This window comes from Lynx rufus, unplaced genomic scaffold (assembly GCF_022079265.1).
Source record: "Lynx rufus isolate CCGP_SWC_20201006 ecotype Redwood Valley unplaced genomic scaffold, mLynRuf1.p SCAF_39, whole genome shotgun sequence".
NCBI classification, from domain to species: Eukaryota; Metazoa; Chordata; class Mammalia; order Carnivora; family Felidae; genus Lynx; species Lynx rufus.
In genome coordinates this window covers 153,716-172,179 of record NW_025814855.1, presented here as the reverse complement: position 1 = coordinate 172,179, position 18,464 = coordinate 153,716, and the positions used below count along the sequence as shown (strand labels likewise).

At 55.4% G+C, this 18,464-nt stretch overlaps 2 protein-coding genes across 6 annotated transcripts in view; both read left to right on the top strand.

Annotated features, from left to right (window-relative positions):
* The first annotated feature begins 696 nt into the window (after window positions 1-696).
* LOC124522782 (zinc finger protein 324A-like) overlaps window positions 697-18,464 on the top strand; it is a 31,912-nt gene continuing 14,144 nt past the window's right edge. Inside the window, exons 1-4 of one of the 2 annotated variants that reach the window (XR_006964841.1) lie at window positions 697-1,519; window positions 3,018-3,144; window positions 3,473-3,589; window positions 3,997-5,827. Coding sequence is in view for 1 of the 2 variants with exons in the window: in XM_047094403.1 (XP_046950359.1) it covers window positions 1,487-1,519; window positions 3,018-3,144; window positions 3,473-3,589; window positions 3,997-5,435 (1,716 nt within the window). In the remaining variant the exon portion in view is untranslated. Of the gene's footprint in view, window positions 1,520-3,017; window positions 3,145-3,472; window positions 3,590-3,996; window positions 6,827-18,464 lie in introns of those variants that run through there. The other variant, XM_047094403.1, reaches the window with a different exon arrangement.
* Window positions 8,645-15,208, top strand: ZNF446 (zinc finger protein 446). Of its 4 annotated transcripts, XM_047094414.1 has the most exons (7): window positions 8,645-9,272; window positions 10,567-10,947; window positions 11,024-11,225; window positions 11,542-11,636; window positions 13,220-13,304; window positions 13,531-13,623; window positions 13,762-15,208. In XM_047094414.1, exons 1-7 carry the CDS (start codon window positions 9,234-9,236, stop codon window positions 14,286-14,288), a joined length of 1,422 nt encoding a protein of 473 aa, XP_046950370.1. In that variant the 5' UTR covers window positions 8,645-9,233; the 3' UTR covers window positions 14,289-15,208. The 4 variants fall into 4 exon arrangements, with proteins under 4 accessions (XP_046950370.1, XP_046950368.1, XP_046950366.1 ...); XM_047094412.1 differs by having other exon boundaries at window positions 13,534-15,208; XM_047094410.1 differs by having other exon boundaries at window positions 13,531-15,208.

The following is an 18,464-nucleotide window of genomic DNA, read 5'->3' as shown; positions in this document are numbered from 1 at the left end:
AGGACCCTGACAACAAAACCTAAAACAAACCCTCACACTAGAGCAACAAAGAGGAAAGCTCTCGTTCTCCAGCAGTCGTGGGCGTGTACTGAGACCGCCCTTCCTTTTGTTTTCACGTGTGGCAGAAACTCAGGTTGGTCCCCGGGAGACAGGACCAAGGCATCAATATCCTGATGTGCCAGCCACACCTAGACGACCCAAAGACAGGCAAGTCTGGGAAAGTACACTTTGCGCGGTCCAGTTTAGCAGGGAAAACAGATGGCTTAGCAAAGTGTCAGAAAACAATTCAGACTCCAGAAAAATTTAGCCTAGGGGCTTGCAAACCTGATGTTAACCCCTTTACAAAACACGGAGAGGTCAATCCAGGGCACAGGCCTCCAGAGGTAGAGCCAGGCTCTGTGCCAAAGCACCGTCCCTCCTAACTCGCCCCTCTCATCAGGCTATGTCCTTTTATTTATTTGTTTATTTATTTATTCATTAAAAACATTTTTTTAATGTTTATTTATTTTTGAGAGGGATATATATATTTTAAGAATATATATGTTTATATATTTTGAGAGGGAGAGAACGAGCAGGGGAGGGCAGAGAGAGAGGGAGATTCAGAATCTGAAGCCGACTCCAGGGTCTGAGCTGTCAGCAAGGAGCCGGACGACGGACCAAACTCACAAACCCCGGTATCATGACTTGAGCCGAAGTCGGCTGCTCAACCAACTGAGCCACCCAGGGGCCCCTATCAGGCTTTGTCTTCTCCCCCCGCTCCCCCCCTTCACGCTTTGTCTTTAAAGCCCGGTGCCGGGGTCGCCTCCTGGGACCTCAGCAATTTCCGCTTCTGCGCGTCCCGCGTTACGTCTAGTCCGCCGCGTGGGCGAGCGTCTAGAGCCCAGGACCCCGAGCGCAGGACGCCGAGCCGGGCGATCGCACACTTCACTCCCCGGGATCCACGGAAGCTGGGGAGCGCCTGCGGGACTCCATTTCCCAGCGCGCCGCGCGGGGATGCCTAGACGTTGCCGCGGAGATCAAGCCGGGCTCCGCCCACGCGGGACGGGAACTGCGCTTCCCAGAAGCCGCCGCGCGTGCGTCCGCAGCGTGCACTGGGCCTATGAGGACTTTCGGGGGCTGGACTTCCGGCGTCCCGGACTGTCACTTTGCTACCGGGCGTTGGGCCGCACCGGTATTGGTGAACTGGAGCGCCGCGAGCCCCCAGGCCGGTTTCTTAGAAGGTTTGGAGACCCGAGGCGAGGGCTGGGAGGAAGACCCGAGCGGTGGACCGTCTCGCGCACGCCCTGATTGCGGGCGACGGTCGCGCCCCGAGCCTAGGCTTCTCCGTGAGGAGCCTGGGCCGCTCCGCGGGGCTGTGGGGCGGCGCCCCGAGTCACGTGCTGTCCGACCCCGGGACGGCGGGGGAGGCGGCGCCCTGAGCGACCCTGCCTTAGACGGCCCGGGAGGCTGAGACCAGGAGCCGGCGAGTCCCCAAGTACAGGTTCTGATGGCGACCGCGGCGCTGACAGACCGGGCCCAGGTGAGTAGAGGAAGCGTAAGGCTCCCATCCGCCCGGATCCCTCCTCGAAGGACCCGATCCTCGACGCAGGGAGAGACTTTACCTGCACGTTTTGTCTCCCCTGTCGGTTCGTCCTAGGCCCCGGCGTTCAGGCCAGTGGAGCGTGCACGTGTGAGATCCCCACTTCTGGCAGCCAAGGGAGTGAGGTGTAGAAGGAAGTTCCAAGCAGAGGGTCCCGCACGTGCAAAAGCTGGGAGGGGAGACTGAGCCTAGGTGGTTCCGGAGCTGAGCTTCCTGACGTGAGCACGGGAGAGAAATGGCAGGCTTGAGTTGCATCGGGGGCCATGGGATGATTCTAACAGAGCCTGGATGTGCTTTAAGTTAGAGACTTTAAAGTAACCCACCGTTTGCTTGGCGGAGAAATGACGCAGAGGGGGTGGCTGTGTGCAGGGAGCAGGCAGCACCACAGTCCAGGTGGCCGAAGACGGCACCCGCTGCACACGGGGCCAGTGGAGATGGGAAAGTGGCTGGATTCTGGAACGATCTGATGTCTCAGGTGCGGCGTGTGAGCGAGTGCCCCGAGTGGAGCACAGTCCCAAGTGTTTAAGCCTGAGCACCCAGGAGAATGGAGTTGCTGTAGACAGAAACAGGAATTTGAAGGGAAAAGAGGTTTCAGAGTAAAATCAGGGAGTCTGTGATGTCCCAGAGTGGAGGTATCATGTGGACCTGGAATTGCAGGTGTCCAAGGACAGAGTCCTGGTATTCGGAACCAAGGCAGGGCCTGGGAATCAGACTTAGGAGGAGGGAATAGGGTAGATTCAGCCAGGGATGGGTAGTGCTCCAGGGAGATGCAAAGAGGCTGGTGGCCCCTGGGGCTCTCAGGGGAGGTCTGGCAAGTGGCTGAAGGGAGGGTTTTGGCCAAGGAAATGCGGGGCGAGGAGCACGTGGCTATAGAGGGAGAGGGGAACTGGCTTCCTGTGTGGCGACCAGACTCTTGGGGCCAGTCCTATAGTGACTGGAGGGGATTAGCCGGTCCTTGAGGCTGAAGGAGCAGCCTTGGAATGTCAGGCAGGTTCAGCAGAGGCGGGCATCCTTACGGGGATGGGCATGTCTCTTGGGTCCACAGCTAGGACTTGTACAATTGCTAATGACAAGAACAGGTAAGGGCGTGGCACGTCTGGAGAGGGTCAACTTGTGCAAAGACTGGAGCACGAGTGGACACCTGGGCCTGCCTTTGGAGTGGCAGCCATCTGAAGGCCACGGGCTCGCTCTGGCTGCCTTGTATAGAGTGGCTAGTAGGGAGTCTGAGAAGACCTGTATGCCCTAGACAGGTAGGGGGGAGGGGAGGGGAGGGGAGGGAAGTTTCGTCTGCAGAGTTGCAGAGCCCTGGGGTGGGGCCGGGGGGAAGGTAAGCATCTGAGGGACACTAGTTGGGGTAGCCATTGGGACAGGGAGGCGGGTCCTGGGTCCCACAGCCAGAGCTTAGATTGTGTCTGCCTTCCCCTGCCCACTCTTGTAGGGCCTGATGGCCTTTGAGGATGTGGCCGTGTACTTCTCCCAGGAGGAGTGGGAGCTCCTGGACGCAGCCCAGAGGGCCTTGTACTGCCACGTGATGTTAGAGAACTTCGCGCTTGTGTCCTCGCTGGGTAAGGCCCTGGGTTTTCCGTGGGAAGCTCAGTCGTTGCCAGCACTAACCCCTTCTCTCCTGTTGGCCTGTGAGCAGCTTCACACCATTTGGCTGAGTGTCCCTGTGCCACTGTGGCGCCTGTGTCTAGGCTCGGCCCCTTTCATCTGGTGCTGCCAACACAGTTCTCCTCACAGGGACCATTGAACTTTTCCTGTGAGTCCTGCCCTGCAGTGAGGCATCAGATGACACCATCTATGTCCCACAAAGCCCCTCACCCCTGCCATCTCTTGGGCAGTAGGTTGTCCTGAGCTGGGCCTGGCCCCTCACTTGCTTGTGTTTTCTCACAGGACTCTCTGCCTCACGACCCCGGGTGGTCCTGCAGCTTGAGCGTGGCGAGGAGCCCTGGGTTCTCAGTGGGACAGTTGTGACACCAGCCAGGAATGCTCAGAGAAAGCCCAGCCCTGGTGAGTGGGGGCTCAGAGGGTGTGAGCTTGGGGCTAACCAATGGCCAGGCTTCTGTCCCCCGGTCCCTGCTTTCCTGGACACTTTCATCTCCTGCTTCCGACCTGACTCCCTCCTGTTTTCCTACCATCAGCCTCTCCTGGTGGCTCTGGCCTTGGCTTGCCATTAAAGGGGGAGCTCCCAGGGTACCCCATTCCAGACACTGGGGCACAGCCTCTATCTAGCAGGTCTCTCCTGCTCCTGCCCTCATAGAGTTCACCACACTAGGGAAGAGGCATTGGGGAAATGGGGTTTGTGAGTAAAGCCTATAGGATTCGGTAGCCTCCAGCGAAGGCCTACCCACTAGGCCCATCCTGATCACCCCCTCTTGGCCAGGATGACCCAGGATATACCATTTCTATGCCTTCAGGTCCCTGTCATCTGGCATATGACAAGGTTGTTCCTGAAGCAGCTTTGCCAGTGACCTTCCAGAATGGCTCCCTTCCAGCACCTACCTTCACAGGCACCTGCGAACGTGGGAAAAGCTCAGTGGGTTGGCAGGGCACCTCCCTCTCTCAGGAGAAAAAGTCCACAGGCGTGTCGGTAATCTATTGGGAAAGGCTCCTGCTGGGTCCTGGCAGCGGGGAAGCCAATGTCAGTCTGCGGTTAACCTCTCCACTGAGGACTCCTGAGGACAGCCCGCCTAGGGAGAAATCCCTCATGAACCGCCCCATGCCAGACAAGCAGCCGAGGCCATATGGGGGCCAGAAGCCATTTGGGCAGGATGGCCCTGGAAGAGGCTGCCCCAAAATTCCAGAATTTGAGGCTGGTCTCACCTCTGGGGAAAGAGAAAAGGGTGGAACTAGCCTCAAGCCTCATGGACTCCCTGCTAGCCAAGAGCCCCCCACCTGGGATCAGCTGGGCAAGGCCCTCCACACAGGCCCCAGCTTCCTGTCCGGGGAGAAGCCCTTCGAATGCAGGGCGTGCACCAAAGTGTTTCTGAAGAGCTCTGACCTGCTCAAGCACCTGCGCACCCACACTGGAGAGCGGCCATACGAGTGCTCTCAGTGTGGCAAGGCCTTCAGCCAGACATCACACCTGACGCAGCACCAGCGCATCCACAGCGGTGAGACACCCTATGCGTGCCCGGCCTGCGGCAAGGCCTTCAGGCATAGCTCCTCGCTGGTGCGGCACCAGCGCATACACACCGCTGAGAAGTCCTTCCGCTGCAGCGAGTGCGGCAAGGCCTTCAGCCACGGCTCCAACCTCAGCCAGCACCGCAAGATCCACGCAGGCGGGCGGCCCTACGCATGTGCTCAGTGTGGCCGCCGTTTCTGCCGCAACTCGCACCTGATCCAGCACGAGCGCACGCACACGGGTGAGAAGCCTTACACCTGTGCCCTTTGTGGTGCCGCCTTCAGCCAGGGTTCGTCCCTCTTCAAGCACCAGCGCGTGCACACGGGTGAGAAGCCCTTCGCCTGCACACAGTGTGGCCGCGCCTTCAGCCACAGCTCTAACCTCACGCAGCACCAGCTGCTGCACACTGGGGAGCGGCCCTTCCGCTGCGGGGACTGTGGCAAGGCTTTCGCCAAGGGCGCAGTGTTGCTCAGCCACCGACGCATCCACACGGGCGAGAAGCCCTTTGTGTGCGCACACTGCGGCCGTGCCTTCCGCGAGCGCCCGGCCCTCTTCCACCACCAGAGGATCCACACGGGAGAGAAGCCCGTGCGGCGACCGCGGCGTGGGGTGGGCCTGTGCCCCCAGGCCAGGCCTTCTTCAGGGGCACCATCAGAGGGCACGCTGGGCAGAGTAGCTGGGCCCACTCCCACCTCAGGCCCACCGGCAGTTGCGAAGCCTGCCGACGCCTGAGCTCACAGCTCCAGCCTCCCCCAGGCTGTGGGAAAATGCCCTTGTTCCCTGCACATTCTGGAGAAGCCCTGTGCGTGCCCTGTGGTGCCGTCTGCACACGGTGACGATATTTGCCATCTCAGCACCAGCTCACTCCAACTCTAAGAGATCTGACTACAGAAAGATCAGGGGGATGGACGTGCAGGCTGGGACTCTGGTGGGCAGAGACTGGGCAATCAGAGTGCCGCCTCATGCCTGTTATGACTGTGAGCACTCAGGTGAGGAGGGGAATGCTGGAATGTTGGGGAGGCAGTCCTAGAAATTTCTGCCGCCCGCGCACGTACTGGCCAACAGGCTGACCCTCAGGATATTCTCTCAAGACCTCAGTTCATCAGAGGCTTCTGGGAAGTCAGGTTGGGGTCTGGTGTTGGCCTTGGGCTCTGAGCCTGAGTTTCCACCTCTGGGGGAAAGAAAGGGAGAGAGAGGGAGAGAGAGTCAGGCTACAGAGGGTATTTGCAGCACCGTGACAAGCAGGATCTCGATAAGGGCCAACGTGTGCCAACTGCCAGTCCTGTGAGATGGCTACTATGGCTGGTATCCCCACTTCCCAGTTGAGGAAACTGAGGCAGAGAGTGGGAGTGTGCTGCTGCACAGAGCAGAGCCCAGGACTTAAATCCAGGTCACAGGCCCAGCTCATCTCTCTGCCCCCATGCTCTGGCACTCGTGCTCTAGTCTGCCAGTGTGAAGGCTGGGCGATGCCAGGCCTGGCTTCCTGCACATGGCAGTCCCACAGGACGTGGAGGAAGTAGAGGTGGAGGTCCCTGGGGTGGGAGGAGGGAGACAAACATCAATGTGTTCATTCAGGTTTCACCCAAGCCTCAGCCCTGGCCATGCCCTGTTGTTACCAAAGTCACCATTACAGGGGTGTCTATATCCCCACTGCCCTGGTGAGAGGTGACCACGGTAACAGGTTGGAGGAGACCAGATGGGACTACTTGTTTCTGCAGGGTCAGTGGGCAGGTGCCCACCTGTTCTCTTCCCTCAGTTGGAAAGAGGATTTGCTGTTACCTAAGGCCACGTGTGTGTGATGCCCTCCCATCATGGGACACCTCCACGTGGCTGGGACACGTGGTGGACTGGGGCCCAGGTTTCTCCCTGTGGCCCTCAGCAGAGCAGGCCCTGTCTTGACCTCAGGCCTCACCCCTAGGGATGTTAGTGGTCTCTTTTCTTGGGAACAAAAAAGAAAAGACCAAAAATTATAAGTTGGAGTGGATGTACATTGTGTAAATCCCTGCACAGCACTGTGGAAATCCACAACCTCAGTCTCTCCTCCCAGCCTCCAGGTCATGGTTCAGACAGCTTTAACAACACAGTCTAGAGAGGCTTCCTGATAAAAATTTCTTTGTCAAACATGTGAGGTGTAACAGTCTGATGCCTGTTTCATCCTAGGACATTGTAGTCATGCCTTCTGTGTGTTGTCATTGAGCTGCAGGGTTGGCTTTGTTCCACATCTTTGAGAGACCAAAGGCTACATATGTAGCCTGTCTGAGATCCACTGAGGGGCTGGAATACCTGTGCCCCTTGGCAGCCAGAATGGGTGTGCACCAGCCAGGAGGGTAGATAGCATGGGGCTGCCCCAAGCAGGAATTCTATCTGATATGAGTCTTTGTGAATCTGGTTGGGGAATCTGAGGCAGGGTTCACCAGTGGTGGCCAGAAAGATTGACTCCAGCCTGGTGGGTCTCTAGTCCCTCCACCTCCAAGATTGGCAGCCATGTGCCATGTACAATGCACACAGACCTTTCACCCTCCCATTCTCGCACCCTGCCATCAGGGCCAGACCTGTCATTTGCTTTTGGAATCTCACTTCTTGCAAGGAGAGGAGTCCTGCTGGACCCACTCCCAAAGATCCTTGGGTCCAGGTCCTCTGTGCCAGGCCTCGTGGTATCCTACAGGCCCCTGAACCACTGTCCACCCCTCCTGGACTCATTCTCTCTCCTCTGCTTTGGTACACACTTTTGCGTCACCCCCATCTTTCCCCCAGAGTGGCTTCCATGAGGGTCCCTAGGTCACAGCCTCGGTTTGCCCAGATGTGCAATGCAGACAACCCCCACTCTGATAGCTCTTCTCAGGAGCCCATGGTATTCAGGAGCAAGGGCATCTGTCAAACATCTAGTGGGTACTCAGCAAGTGTTATCCAACCTTTTCTGCATCTTGGACTGAAGCTCCTGGAGTTCTGACCCCTTGAGCTGTGCCTGATGCCCTATCCCATTTCCTCACCGGTCTCCTCCCCACTTAACCATTATTTTCACCTGTGCGTTTGGCCCCTGCTATCCCTCACTTCCTCCACCCTCCTCAAATCCACCCCTCCTAGTACTGAGGTCTGGTCAGTGCCCTCCACCCAGGTCCTTAAGGAGCAGCAACCATGATTACCTGCTTTCCCCCTTGATTTGGCCTTTACATTTATCTCCCCCAAACATCTGTGGTCATGTTGGACCTTGGCCTGTCAGGCTAATCCTTCTGCTCTTTATCCCAAACAGGCTGAGTGTAAAAGTGTCCTTGAGCTCTCTGGGTCAAGATGATGAATTGAACACATACATTTCACTTGGTTCAGAAACCCACCGAAGGTACAGAGATGAGAGTGTTTAAGAACATAAACCCACAAGTATAAGGATGGTGAAAGAGGTCAACAGCAATGGCATTCTGAAACTAGAAGTGGATGTGGGATCTATCTCTGATTTAGAGAAAGCTAAATACTGATTTGGTACTGGGGGAAATGGACAGAGGTCCCCTAAGGCCTATACTGCAGAACTCCAGAAGGCTTGAAAACCAGCAGCCCCCTGGGAGAGGAGTCCTAAAACAGGGCTAGAAAGAGAACTACTGAAGCTGTTAGAACACCAGTTCTTCCCCATAGAGTGGTTGGTGGAAGAGTCGTTTCTGGGGAATCCACACAGAGAAACGATCTAAGTCCCCACAAAACAGCCCAGTCTGATGACATTACTTAGAAGAGTTGACAAGTCCCAGCCATGCACATGGTCAGAGCTTCCAATTGGTGTGTAAGACCAATGCTGTTTATTGAGTGCTTGTAGCCAGGGATTACTAGGTATCACAAGAAATCAAAACACGCATATGCAAATTAGGATTGAATAAGTCACTGTTCAACTACTTGATTCCTGGAAGCAAAACACCCCTTTCCACAGTGATTTTAACAAACTAACTTTGCCTACTGAGATTTAAACTAAAGATCATTCTTACTAGCTTTGGTACCCAAAGTAAAAAGTTAGCGTCCCATAACTGGATAGAAATCATCCCTCACTTTGCAGTACTGGCATCTGAAGACACGTCTGAGACTCTGAGGGTGTATAAATCATGGGACAGCTTCTTGATGTGTAAATGAGTGTTCCCTGTTCCTTGTTCCCGCATGTCCCCAGCAGAGGTCGAATGGAGGACCCCATCAGGGGACTCACTGGAGTCATGCTCGAGAGTTGGCAGAGGTCGACAGATCAGGCTGTCTTAATGGGTCGGAGTCGGCTTCCTTCAGGGACCGCCGGGAGGCGAGTCTCTGCCAAACCATACTACCCAGGCCATCACTTCCGGCCTCCCAGGAGGACAGGGTGACGCTCTGGCCGTTGCCTTGGAAACAGATGGAGGCGGGCTGGTGTCCTCTAGCGGTTACCAAGAGGATAGCTCCGCGACAAGAACTAAGCCACAAGAGGGGGCTGGGGAGGGGCGGAGGTGGGGTGCTAGCTCTGAATGGCCATAAGGTCACGCTCCTCCCCCCCCACCTCACTTGCCAATAGGAGCCGGGTCCGCTGTGCACATGCGCAGGATCCTAACGTACCCTCCATCACGGCTGTTGGTGAGTCTAGGGCTCGGATGCAAAGGAAGAGGTAGCTAGTGACGGGAGGGAGCCCCCAAACTCTGCGATTCTTCAGATTCCTCTAAGAGGAACAGCTCTCAGTTCTGAGAGGCCTTTGGAAATGAGCATCCGCTGGCGGAGGCCGCGCCCGTCCTTGCTTGCTGGGTCTCACGGGAAACGTAGTCCGAAGGGGGCGGGGGGGGGGGGCCGTACTTGCCGAGCAGGCATGTGATTGGCCAGGGCGAAGTCGCCATGGCGACGCGCGGCGGGGCGGGAGTGGCGGGGGCTCTTACCGGAAGTGGCCTCCCGGCCAGGACACAACGGTTGAGGTGAGCGCGGGCCTGGCCGGATTGGGCGCGGCTTTTTCCACCCCCTGGGGACCCGGCCGCTAGATGCTGTCTGCACTCCAGAGTGCCCGCCTACCTCCCGACCTGCCCGTCGCGCCCCACCTCCGAGCCTAGGCCTAGGCCTTTCCGCCCACAACAGGTTCCCCGTCCTTGGGCAGAACGTCTTCTCTCCTATCCTTTTTGGAAGATAGATTCCGGGGGGTCAGGCCTTGGTGTAGCTGGTCTGACAGGCCGCCCAGGTGGGCGTGTTTCATTTAGAACCTCTTGAGGGCCGGGACACGGTGTCCGCTCACGACTCCACGCAACTGCAACTCGTGGTTTTGTTTTGTTTTGCTTTTCACGTGCTTAGTGCAGGCGGCGTGAGTCATTCACATTTCTCTGTGGTTAGCGAGCACGGTGTTTCAGAGTCCACCCCCCGCCTCGATCCATGGCGCAGACGTGCCACTTAAGTCAACATGTCCTGATGTCCTGGAGATCGTGGGGACATACATTCCACCATAACCTAGCATGGCTCTTCCCACCTTCATTTCTCCTGCTCACCAGGGATTAAGGCCCTACCAGGACCCTCCCTGGCTGCTTGTCCCTTGGCCTCCTGCCTGACTGACCACTCCCCTTCCTCCTGTGCTGCTCACTTTCCCTGGCTCCTGAGTCAGACCCTGGAAGCCTGTGATGATCTTTCACTTATCTACCTCTTAACCATCATCTCCTGCAGTTTCCTGGAAATGCCATTGGACAACTTGCCTCCAAGCATTCATCCACAAGGCTTTCTTCTGCATTCAGTTCCTTTCAGCAGCCAGCTCCCGTGACCCTTCCCTCCCTGAAGTTTTCCTAGCCTCATGCTTCCCTGTGGCAAGAGTCCTCTCTGAACCAGCCCCCTGGGCTGGGCCTGTCTGCCTTACCCTAGCCATGGCCTCTTGGCCCCCACCCTGACCCCTCCTTTCCTGCAGGTCTCTTTTGTTGGCTACAAGAAGACACCCAGTACAACAATGCCATCCCCACTGGGCCCCCCACGCCTGCCCTCTGTGGACCCTGTGGCCACTCTGGAGGAGCCCGAGGCAGCACGCCTGCGTTTCCGGGGATTCTGCTACCAGGAGGTGGCAGGTCCCCGAGAGGCCCTGGCGCGGCTGCGAGAACTGTGCCGCCAGTGGCTGCGGCCGGAGGCATGCTCCAAGGAGCAGATGCTGGAGCTGCTGGTGCTGGAGCAGTTCCTGGGCACGCTGCCCCCTGAGATCCAGGCCTGGGTGCGGGGCCAGCGGCCAGGCAGCCCTGAGGAGGCTGTAGCCCTGGTCGAGGGCCTACAGCATAACCCTGGGCAGCTGCTGGGCTGGGTGAGTGTGGCCAGCATTGACTTCTTGGAGGGACAGAGCAAGACTAGAGCCTCTGTGACTTGCCTCTCCCCCTCAGATCACAGCCCATGTCCTGAAGCAAGTGGTGCTCCCAGCGGCACAGAAGATAGAGGAGTCCTTGGGGAGACCCCAGCCTTCAGGGACAGTGGAACTTCTCAGGGCAACCTCTGGGGAGGAGCCACAGGACACCCAGATGGAGGGGTCTCCCCAGCTCAGCTGCAGTGTGAAGGAGGAGCCTGATGCTGATGGGCAGGAGATGGGTGAGAGTGGGAGCCACATGAGGTCCAGGGGATTCCTGGACGATATGTGGACATCGCTAGCTAGGGTAGGGGATTCTAGGAGGGGTTGTGCTGGGGCTGGGGGTTTCCTAGGGGGAATGTGAATGTCCTCGATGGGACTCAGGAGGGACTGCAGACTTCAGAGATGGGTCCCCAGGAAGCAGGAGGAAAGGACTGGCTGGCACTGACACACAGAGTAGCCTCCTGCCTGCTGGCAGAGGAAGGCCAAAGCTGCAGCACCAACACCAGCTCACCTGCCCTGGCCCACCTGATGATCCTCGCCTGCCTCATTTCCTAGCACCTTCCAGCCCCCCACATCCATCCCAGTCCCGCGAGGGGTACCCAGGACACCGGGAACCAGCCGCCACCTCCTTCCACCCACCCAGGATTCAGGTGAGCAGCCCCAGGTGGGAGGTACAGGCCCCCAGTGGGAGGAGCATGTCCTTGGTGGACACTCTATTCTGTCAGTTTTTCAGGCTTCTTGGCCAGCAGCTTTTGTGCTCTTTGCTGCCCAGAAGTGGAGTTGCTGTCAGGGTCCCTCCTGTGGGTCCTGGGAGACAGGGACAGGCCGGTGGTCTCTAAAATTGGGAAGGATTTGAACCTCGGGCCATGGAATCTGGTTGAGTGACTGAAATTCGTAGGGGTTGGCTCCCTCACTTACAGGGAAATGGTGATTTTGATGTTTCCAGCAGTCTTAAGCTGGCCCCTGGAGATTTGAACCCTCATATGCAGGTGGTGAGGGGTCAAGATGACGAACCCTGGCAGGAAAGCCTGAGCTTCACACAGCAGTCTGGCCTCCCCTGCACACCTGAGATCAGAATGGAGATACCTAGGAAATAACCTGCAGCCACTTCTTTCCTGGGGCTTCTCTAAAAGGCCAACCAGCCCTGGGCTGTGGCCAGCTGGGCACAGAAACTCCACTGAGGCCCCTGCTACCTGGAACGCTTGGTTCCTGAGTGCGGACAGCAGGGGTCCTGTCCTCTCCTAGCAACTTTGCTCCTAAGCCATTCCATTGGGGACCGTCCCCAAGGGAAGAGCTAGTTGAGATGTGCTTCAAGGCTAAAAAGTCCCTCCAGGCCCTCCACAGCCTGATGGTACAGTGGGAAACAACTGGGTGGGAAGGCCACTCCCTCCAGAGCCTCTTGACTTCCGGTAGCATTCCAGCAGTGGCTGCCACCTTCTTGTCCCTGGAGCTGCAGTGGCTTGTCTGTCAGGCTTGTTTCCCACCCCAGCAAAGCCCCAGATGATGGGATTTGGGGAGGCAAGGAGAGCAGACCTGGGAACAGAGAGTGCATCACCTGGTGAAGCCCACAGGGGTCCAGCTTCAACTACCAGAGTTCACCCTCTGGCAACAGGCAGGAGCCAGCCCACCACCTGTCCCACGTACGTCACCTGAGCCTGAGATGCTTGGCTGCACCTCCTGACGTGAGTCCTCCTGCCCTCGACCTCTCCACAGCCAGGTCGACACGTCTAGGAATGCTGACAGCCCTCAGCAGCTCCCCCAGGGAGGATCTCTGTTACTTTTGTAACCAGAGGCTCGGTGAGAGGTGGCTGGGTCCTCTTGGGTCCCCAGGCCTTTTGGTCTCGGTGCATCACACACTGTTCAAGGCAAGAGGGTGAGGCCAGCCACATCTGTCCCCACCTAGGCTTCCCCCAAAACCCATCCAGGGGTCCTCAGCTTCAAAGCGTCTGACTAGAATATGGCGTGGGGCTTCTCAGGGGGACAAGTGCTAGTAGCATCCCCACCCCACCCCCCAGTGAGCTGAAGGACAACTCCTCTCTGCCTTATTTCCCAACCTTCATACACCTTTCTCAGCTTCATCCTTAAGAAGCAAAGAGCCTTAGGTAACCTGGCCGCTTCCCCAGGTAACTAGTAAGGTTGTGGCCAGGGAACATGGGTAGGGTAGGGCACTGCAGAGCAGGGAAGAGGATGCGGGGTGGACAGGCACCAAGGGTGATGGGCTGCATCCTGGCAGGAGGAGTGGGGGCTACTGGACCGGTCACAGAAGGAACTGTACTGGGACGCGATGCTGGAGAAGTATGGCACGGTGGTCTCCCTGGGTGAGGACCAGCCACAGCCCCTCCTTTGGTGCCTGTGTACCACCTTGGCTATAGGGCTCCCTGCCCGACCCTTTCCTGTGCACGCTTCCCAGCTTTTACTCATGTTTGCCCTCCTTACCTAGGGGCACCCTGTCATTTGCCAGGATCCCCACCCCTGCCCCTAATGTATGAGAACCCCTCACCGGCCCCCATGCCAGGACTGCTACCTGACTGTCCCTCACCCCAGCAGGGTTACCGGCCCCCTTGCCAGAGGCACGGGTTGAGTCGGAGCCAGGGGTACTGCGCTCGGGGACAGAGGGTCAAAGAAGCCTCCACCCGGGTGAGTGCTTCTCCATGCGATCTGAACCGCCTGTTGCCTGGTGGAGTGGGAGCTTGTCTGCCCCCACACACCTGGTGGGAGGGGATGGGAATGTCAAGGATGCTGGGCTACCTGGGACTGCCAACTCTCCTTCCCCAGGAGATGAGAGTGAGAGTCACTGTGAGGGTCCACCCCGCTGCCCAGAGGCCCAGCCACCCCAGGGCCCCGGGCCTGTCACCTGGGAGGGCCCATCTGGGGCCTCCGTCTCCACCAGGGCTACACCGGGAGCAGGGCTGGAGGCCGGCGCCCCGCGGAGGAAGCCTTACACCTGTGAGTTGTGCGGCCGAGGCTTTGATTGGAAATCGGTGTTTGTCATCCACCACCGGACGCATGCGGATGGGCAGGCCACGCGGGCCCCGGTGCTGGCTGTTGGGGGTGCTCAGAAGCTGCCACCAGGTTCCCGGGAGCCGGGCACACCACGCCACCCCCGGCGTGCACTCCCAGGCCCCCGGAGCTATGCGTGTGAGGAATGTGGGCGCAGCTTCAGCTGGAAGTCTCAATTGGTCATCCACCGCAAGAGCCACGCAGGCCAGCGGCGCCACTTCTGTGGCGACTGTGGCCGCAGCTTCGACTGGAAGTCCCAGCTGGTCATCCACAGGAAGAGCCACCGGCCGGAGGCCCCATGAGTGGCTCCAGAAGGCAGCCTCGTCTCGGGAGCCTTGCAGCCTCCAGGTCCTGGACACAGTTCCTGGCAATCTGGTTCCAGCCTTCCTTGGGCTGCTTGGTCTCCGTGTGAGACATGTGGAGGCAACAGAGGACATTCGTGAATCAGAGTTCCCAGGAGAGTCCCCTGACCCCAGTTCAGTCTCCCCAAAACAGCCACCTGGGTGTAAGTAAAAGAAGCCACTGCTCCCTCAATAGCCTAGCGAGGCCTGGGCCGCAATAAACTGCCTAAGCTGAGTGACTTCCAAGCTCCGAGGTCCCCAGCTGTGACCTGATGCAGATGGACAGGTTAAGGACTCTCCTTACCCCTGGGACCTTGTTGGCCCCAGGTGGCTGCTCAAAAACTGCCCTTTCTACCCCTTCCGAAGCTGCTGGGCCTGATGTCTTGGCGTAGACAGTCCAGAAAGCTCAGGAAAGCATGCCTTGCTTTGTTTGCAGACAGGTGGAAAACTCATGGCCCTCTACATTTTAGATTTGTAACAAGTTGCACTTCTATAATGGGAAGTTTCTACATAAGAATCCCGATCTCTGCTTTCTTGCTGGCCATAATATCAGCAACGGCACTTCTCCTGCCTGGCAGCTGGAGCCACAGAGCAGGCCGTGCTCACCAGAAGGGCCAGCAGTCCTGGTATCCCGCCCGACTTTGTTCCTGAGCCACCCACATCACTCCCTGGCCTCCTTGTCCTTGTCCTTTGAGCCCTTGAGTCCCAGCTTGAGTGGACACTAAGGGGACCTCCTTTGCAAGTATGGATGGACAAGGAGGGTGGTCTCTGAGAAAAGGGGCCACAAACAGATGTCCCGTAGGCCATGTGATTTTAAAGTAGTTGGTGTTCACTTAGAAAAATTTGAAATCTATAAGAGGGCAAAGATGATGAAAATGATCCCCAATTCCACTGTCTGATAGCAGTGCTTATTCCAGGTGTTTGCAGGAGTGTTTTTGTTAATGCTTATTTATATTGAGAGAGAGCAAGTGAGCAGGGGAGGAGCAGAGAGAGGGAGAGAGCAGATCCCAAGCAGGCTCTGCACTGTCCACACAGAGCCTGATTTGGGGCTCGAACTCAGGAACTGTGAAATCATGACCTGAGCCAAAATCAAGAGTCTGATGCTCAAGTGACTGAGTCACCTGGGCACTCCAAGGGTGTTTGATAAAGCTTCTTGTGGAGATACTGTGTATGTCATGCTTTTCTCACTCCCTCATTTCCCTGTTATTAAAAACATGTTTTTTAATGCGTGGGTGAAAATTCCCCGTCTGTCCAGCACTATCATTTCTACCAAGCCCAGATATTTCATTTTCTGCCTCATGGTGTCCAATACTGTGATGCACACTCCTGAGCACACACTTTGGATGCAACTCTGGTTATTTTCTTTTGTTTGTTTGTTGTTGTTGTTGTTGTTTTCTCTTTGTTTTTTGTTTTTTTTTAAGTATACCCAATGTGGAGCTTGAACTAATGACCCTGAGATTAAGAGTTGTGCACTCTAGCAACTGAGACAGCCAGGCGCCCAGGCGTTATTTCCTTAGAGTAAATCTCTCAAAGTGGGATTGAGTTTTAGGAAACATGGGATTTTTGTTTCATTTTGTTTTTCCCTTGAAACAACACTGGATTCCTTGCCCCAATTCCAAGTCCTCTCCTCCCCCCACAACACCAAGAAGTTCTCCAACAAAAAATATTTTTTAACTCGAAATCAATAAGAAAATGACTAAAAACCTATTAGAAATGTGGATAAAAGCTGTGAATCAGTAATTCACATCAGAAAAAAACTTGATTGGACCAACAAACCAGAAAAGACAAACATGCTCAGAAGTAATCAGAGAAATACCAGTGCTGAAAAGGCAGGGCCTGGCCTGCTGTGTTTAATAACCTGCTCCTGGCATTATGCTTGGTATTCGTAGCATGGCCACTGTGAATAATTAAGATACAAATCTTAAATAATATGATGGGTTTCTCAGTCTTCAAAATAGCAAATAAGAACCCTGACAATAACAAATATTGGTGAGGAAGCTCAGAACTGGAACCTGTAAATATGATGAGCTATCACTCTTGTCATTGGGTTAAGTTGACCTTAAAATACGGAAATGATTCCAGTAGGTGTGGCCTAATCACATGAACCCTTTTAAAGCATGGAGTTTTCTCTGGCTGGTGGCAGAAAAGAGTCCAAAAGAGTTGAAGCATGAGAAGAATTTGATATGCATTGCTGGCTTTGAAGATAGGGGAACAACATTGTGGCCTCTAGAAGGTAAGAACAACCCCTGGCTAAACAGCCAGCAAAGAAATCAACAGCCAGCAAAGAAACAGAGACCTCAGTCCTACAACCACAAGGAACTGCAGTCTGCCAACAACCTGAATGAGTTTGGAAGCAGATAATTCCCAGGTCCTCCAGGTAAAAGCCTAGCCCAGGCAACATCTTGATTTCAGCTTTGTGATACTCTGAGCAGAGAACCCAGCCACTATCTCCCAGACTTCTGACTTATAGAACTGTGAGCTAATGAATGGATGTTGTTTTAAGCCACCAAGTTTGTGGCAATTTGTTAAACAGCATAGAAAACTAATACAATAATGTATAATTAATGGGTTTAGTACTGTTCATAGCCAAAGGTAGAAAACGGGCCTGTATCTGGTGATGAATGGAGCGTGGAGTGAAATGGTGATAGTGTTTTTCAATAAAATTTTTAAGACTAAGAAATGAAGCACATAATGATTTTGGAAAACTTTGGCAGTATTTACTACAACTAAATACATGTGTACTCTGACTCAGCAATTCCACTCCTGGGTATGCACCCAACAGAAATGAATGCTTATGAGCACCAAAACACGTGTACAAAAACATTTAGAGCAACTGTTTATAAAAGTAAAAGATCAGAAAACAGCCCCAAGCCCACTGCAGTTATCAATTTATTGCCTCTCAGCTCCATGTTCTTACCTGCTCTGCAGTAGTGGGCTGGACCCTGTAGGCATTTCTCCTTTGCAGAAAGCACATTGTTAAGCTTTGTCAGCAGAGGGCACTGGAGGAGAACCACAAGAGTGTCTGTTTCTCTTCCTGCAACTGCACAACAGCCGCGGCACATGTGGAAGACTGCCCAAAGTAGGCATTCTTTGGGCAAGCTCCAAGCCTTGTCCTGACCTAGTAACCACCTCACCACGGCCCTCCTGATGTGGATACCCTGCACCCCAAGGTGCCCTGCTAGCAGGACATTCCCAATGCCTCTCCCAACAGATAACATCATGCTGTAGGCCTCATACGTGTAGTGGCATCTTAATCCCCTCTGCATGCCTGCTTGTAGCCTTGGCCTACCGCCACACCAAGGTGGTGATTCCTGCTTGGCTTGGGCAACCCAGAGAATTTCTCTGCCACCCAGTGCGCTCCAAACACACCTTCCCCAACAAAGTCTGAACCCCAACCCCCAACCTTGAGGACAGAGCTCCCACCTTGAAAGTTTATTCTTACCTTTGGCACTCTCTCTCTCTCTCAACCCTAGAATTTTTAGAGTTATCCCTGTTAGAGTTAATAACTTTTTTTAAGTTTACTGGTTTATTTTGGTGGGGAAAGGGGCAGAGACAGAGGGAGAGAGAATCCCAAGTAGGCTCTGCGTTGCCAGCGCATAGCCCAACACGGGGCTTGAACCCACAAACGAGGAGATCATGACCTGAGCCGAAATCAAGAGTCAGATGCTTAACTGACTGAGCCACCCAGATGCCCCTAATTAATAACTTTTTATATCAAATTTACCCTGTTCAAATTACTGTTTGAAAATTTCCTCTGCCTCCTGAATGGACACTCACTGATATACCCACCAATAGCAGTGTGGATAATTACACTGGATATCCATGCAGTGAAATACTATGCAGACAGTAATGGCCAAAAACAAGTGATTGCTACATGCAACACTGTTGAATCTCATGCATGAATGGAAGGGAGGGACAGGGCTTGACCTCACCCAGCAGTGCAGAGTTCTAAAGCCTCTCCAGCTTCACCTCCCAGTACAGGGTCCTCTGCGCAACCCCCAGGCCCCCCCACTCCTTGGTGAAGGCCATGACCATGTCCTCAAAAGTCACAGGTCCCTGGGACTGGGACACATCTGTCCAGCCAGACCTAGGTCATCTCCTCTCCATCCTTGCTTTGAGCGGATTCAGGGGAGGGGG

Excerpts from the sequence above, each read along its gene's own strand:
- ZNF446 (XM_047094410.1), top strand. The coding sequence starts at position 9,234 with ATGCGCAGGATCCTAACGTACCCTCCATCACGGCTGTTG. Across the intron at positions 11,226-11,541 it reads TGCTGATGGGCAGGAGATGG|CACCTTCCAGCCCCCCACAT; the intron begins GTGAGAGTGGGA and ends CTCATTTCCTAG. Across the intron at positions 13,305-13,530 it reads TGGCACGGTGGTCTCCCTGG|CAGGGTTACCGGCCCCCTTG; the intron begins GTGAGGACCAGC and ends CCCTCACCCCAG.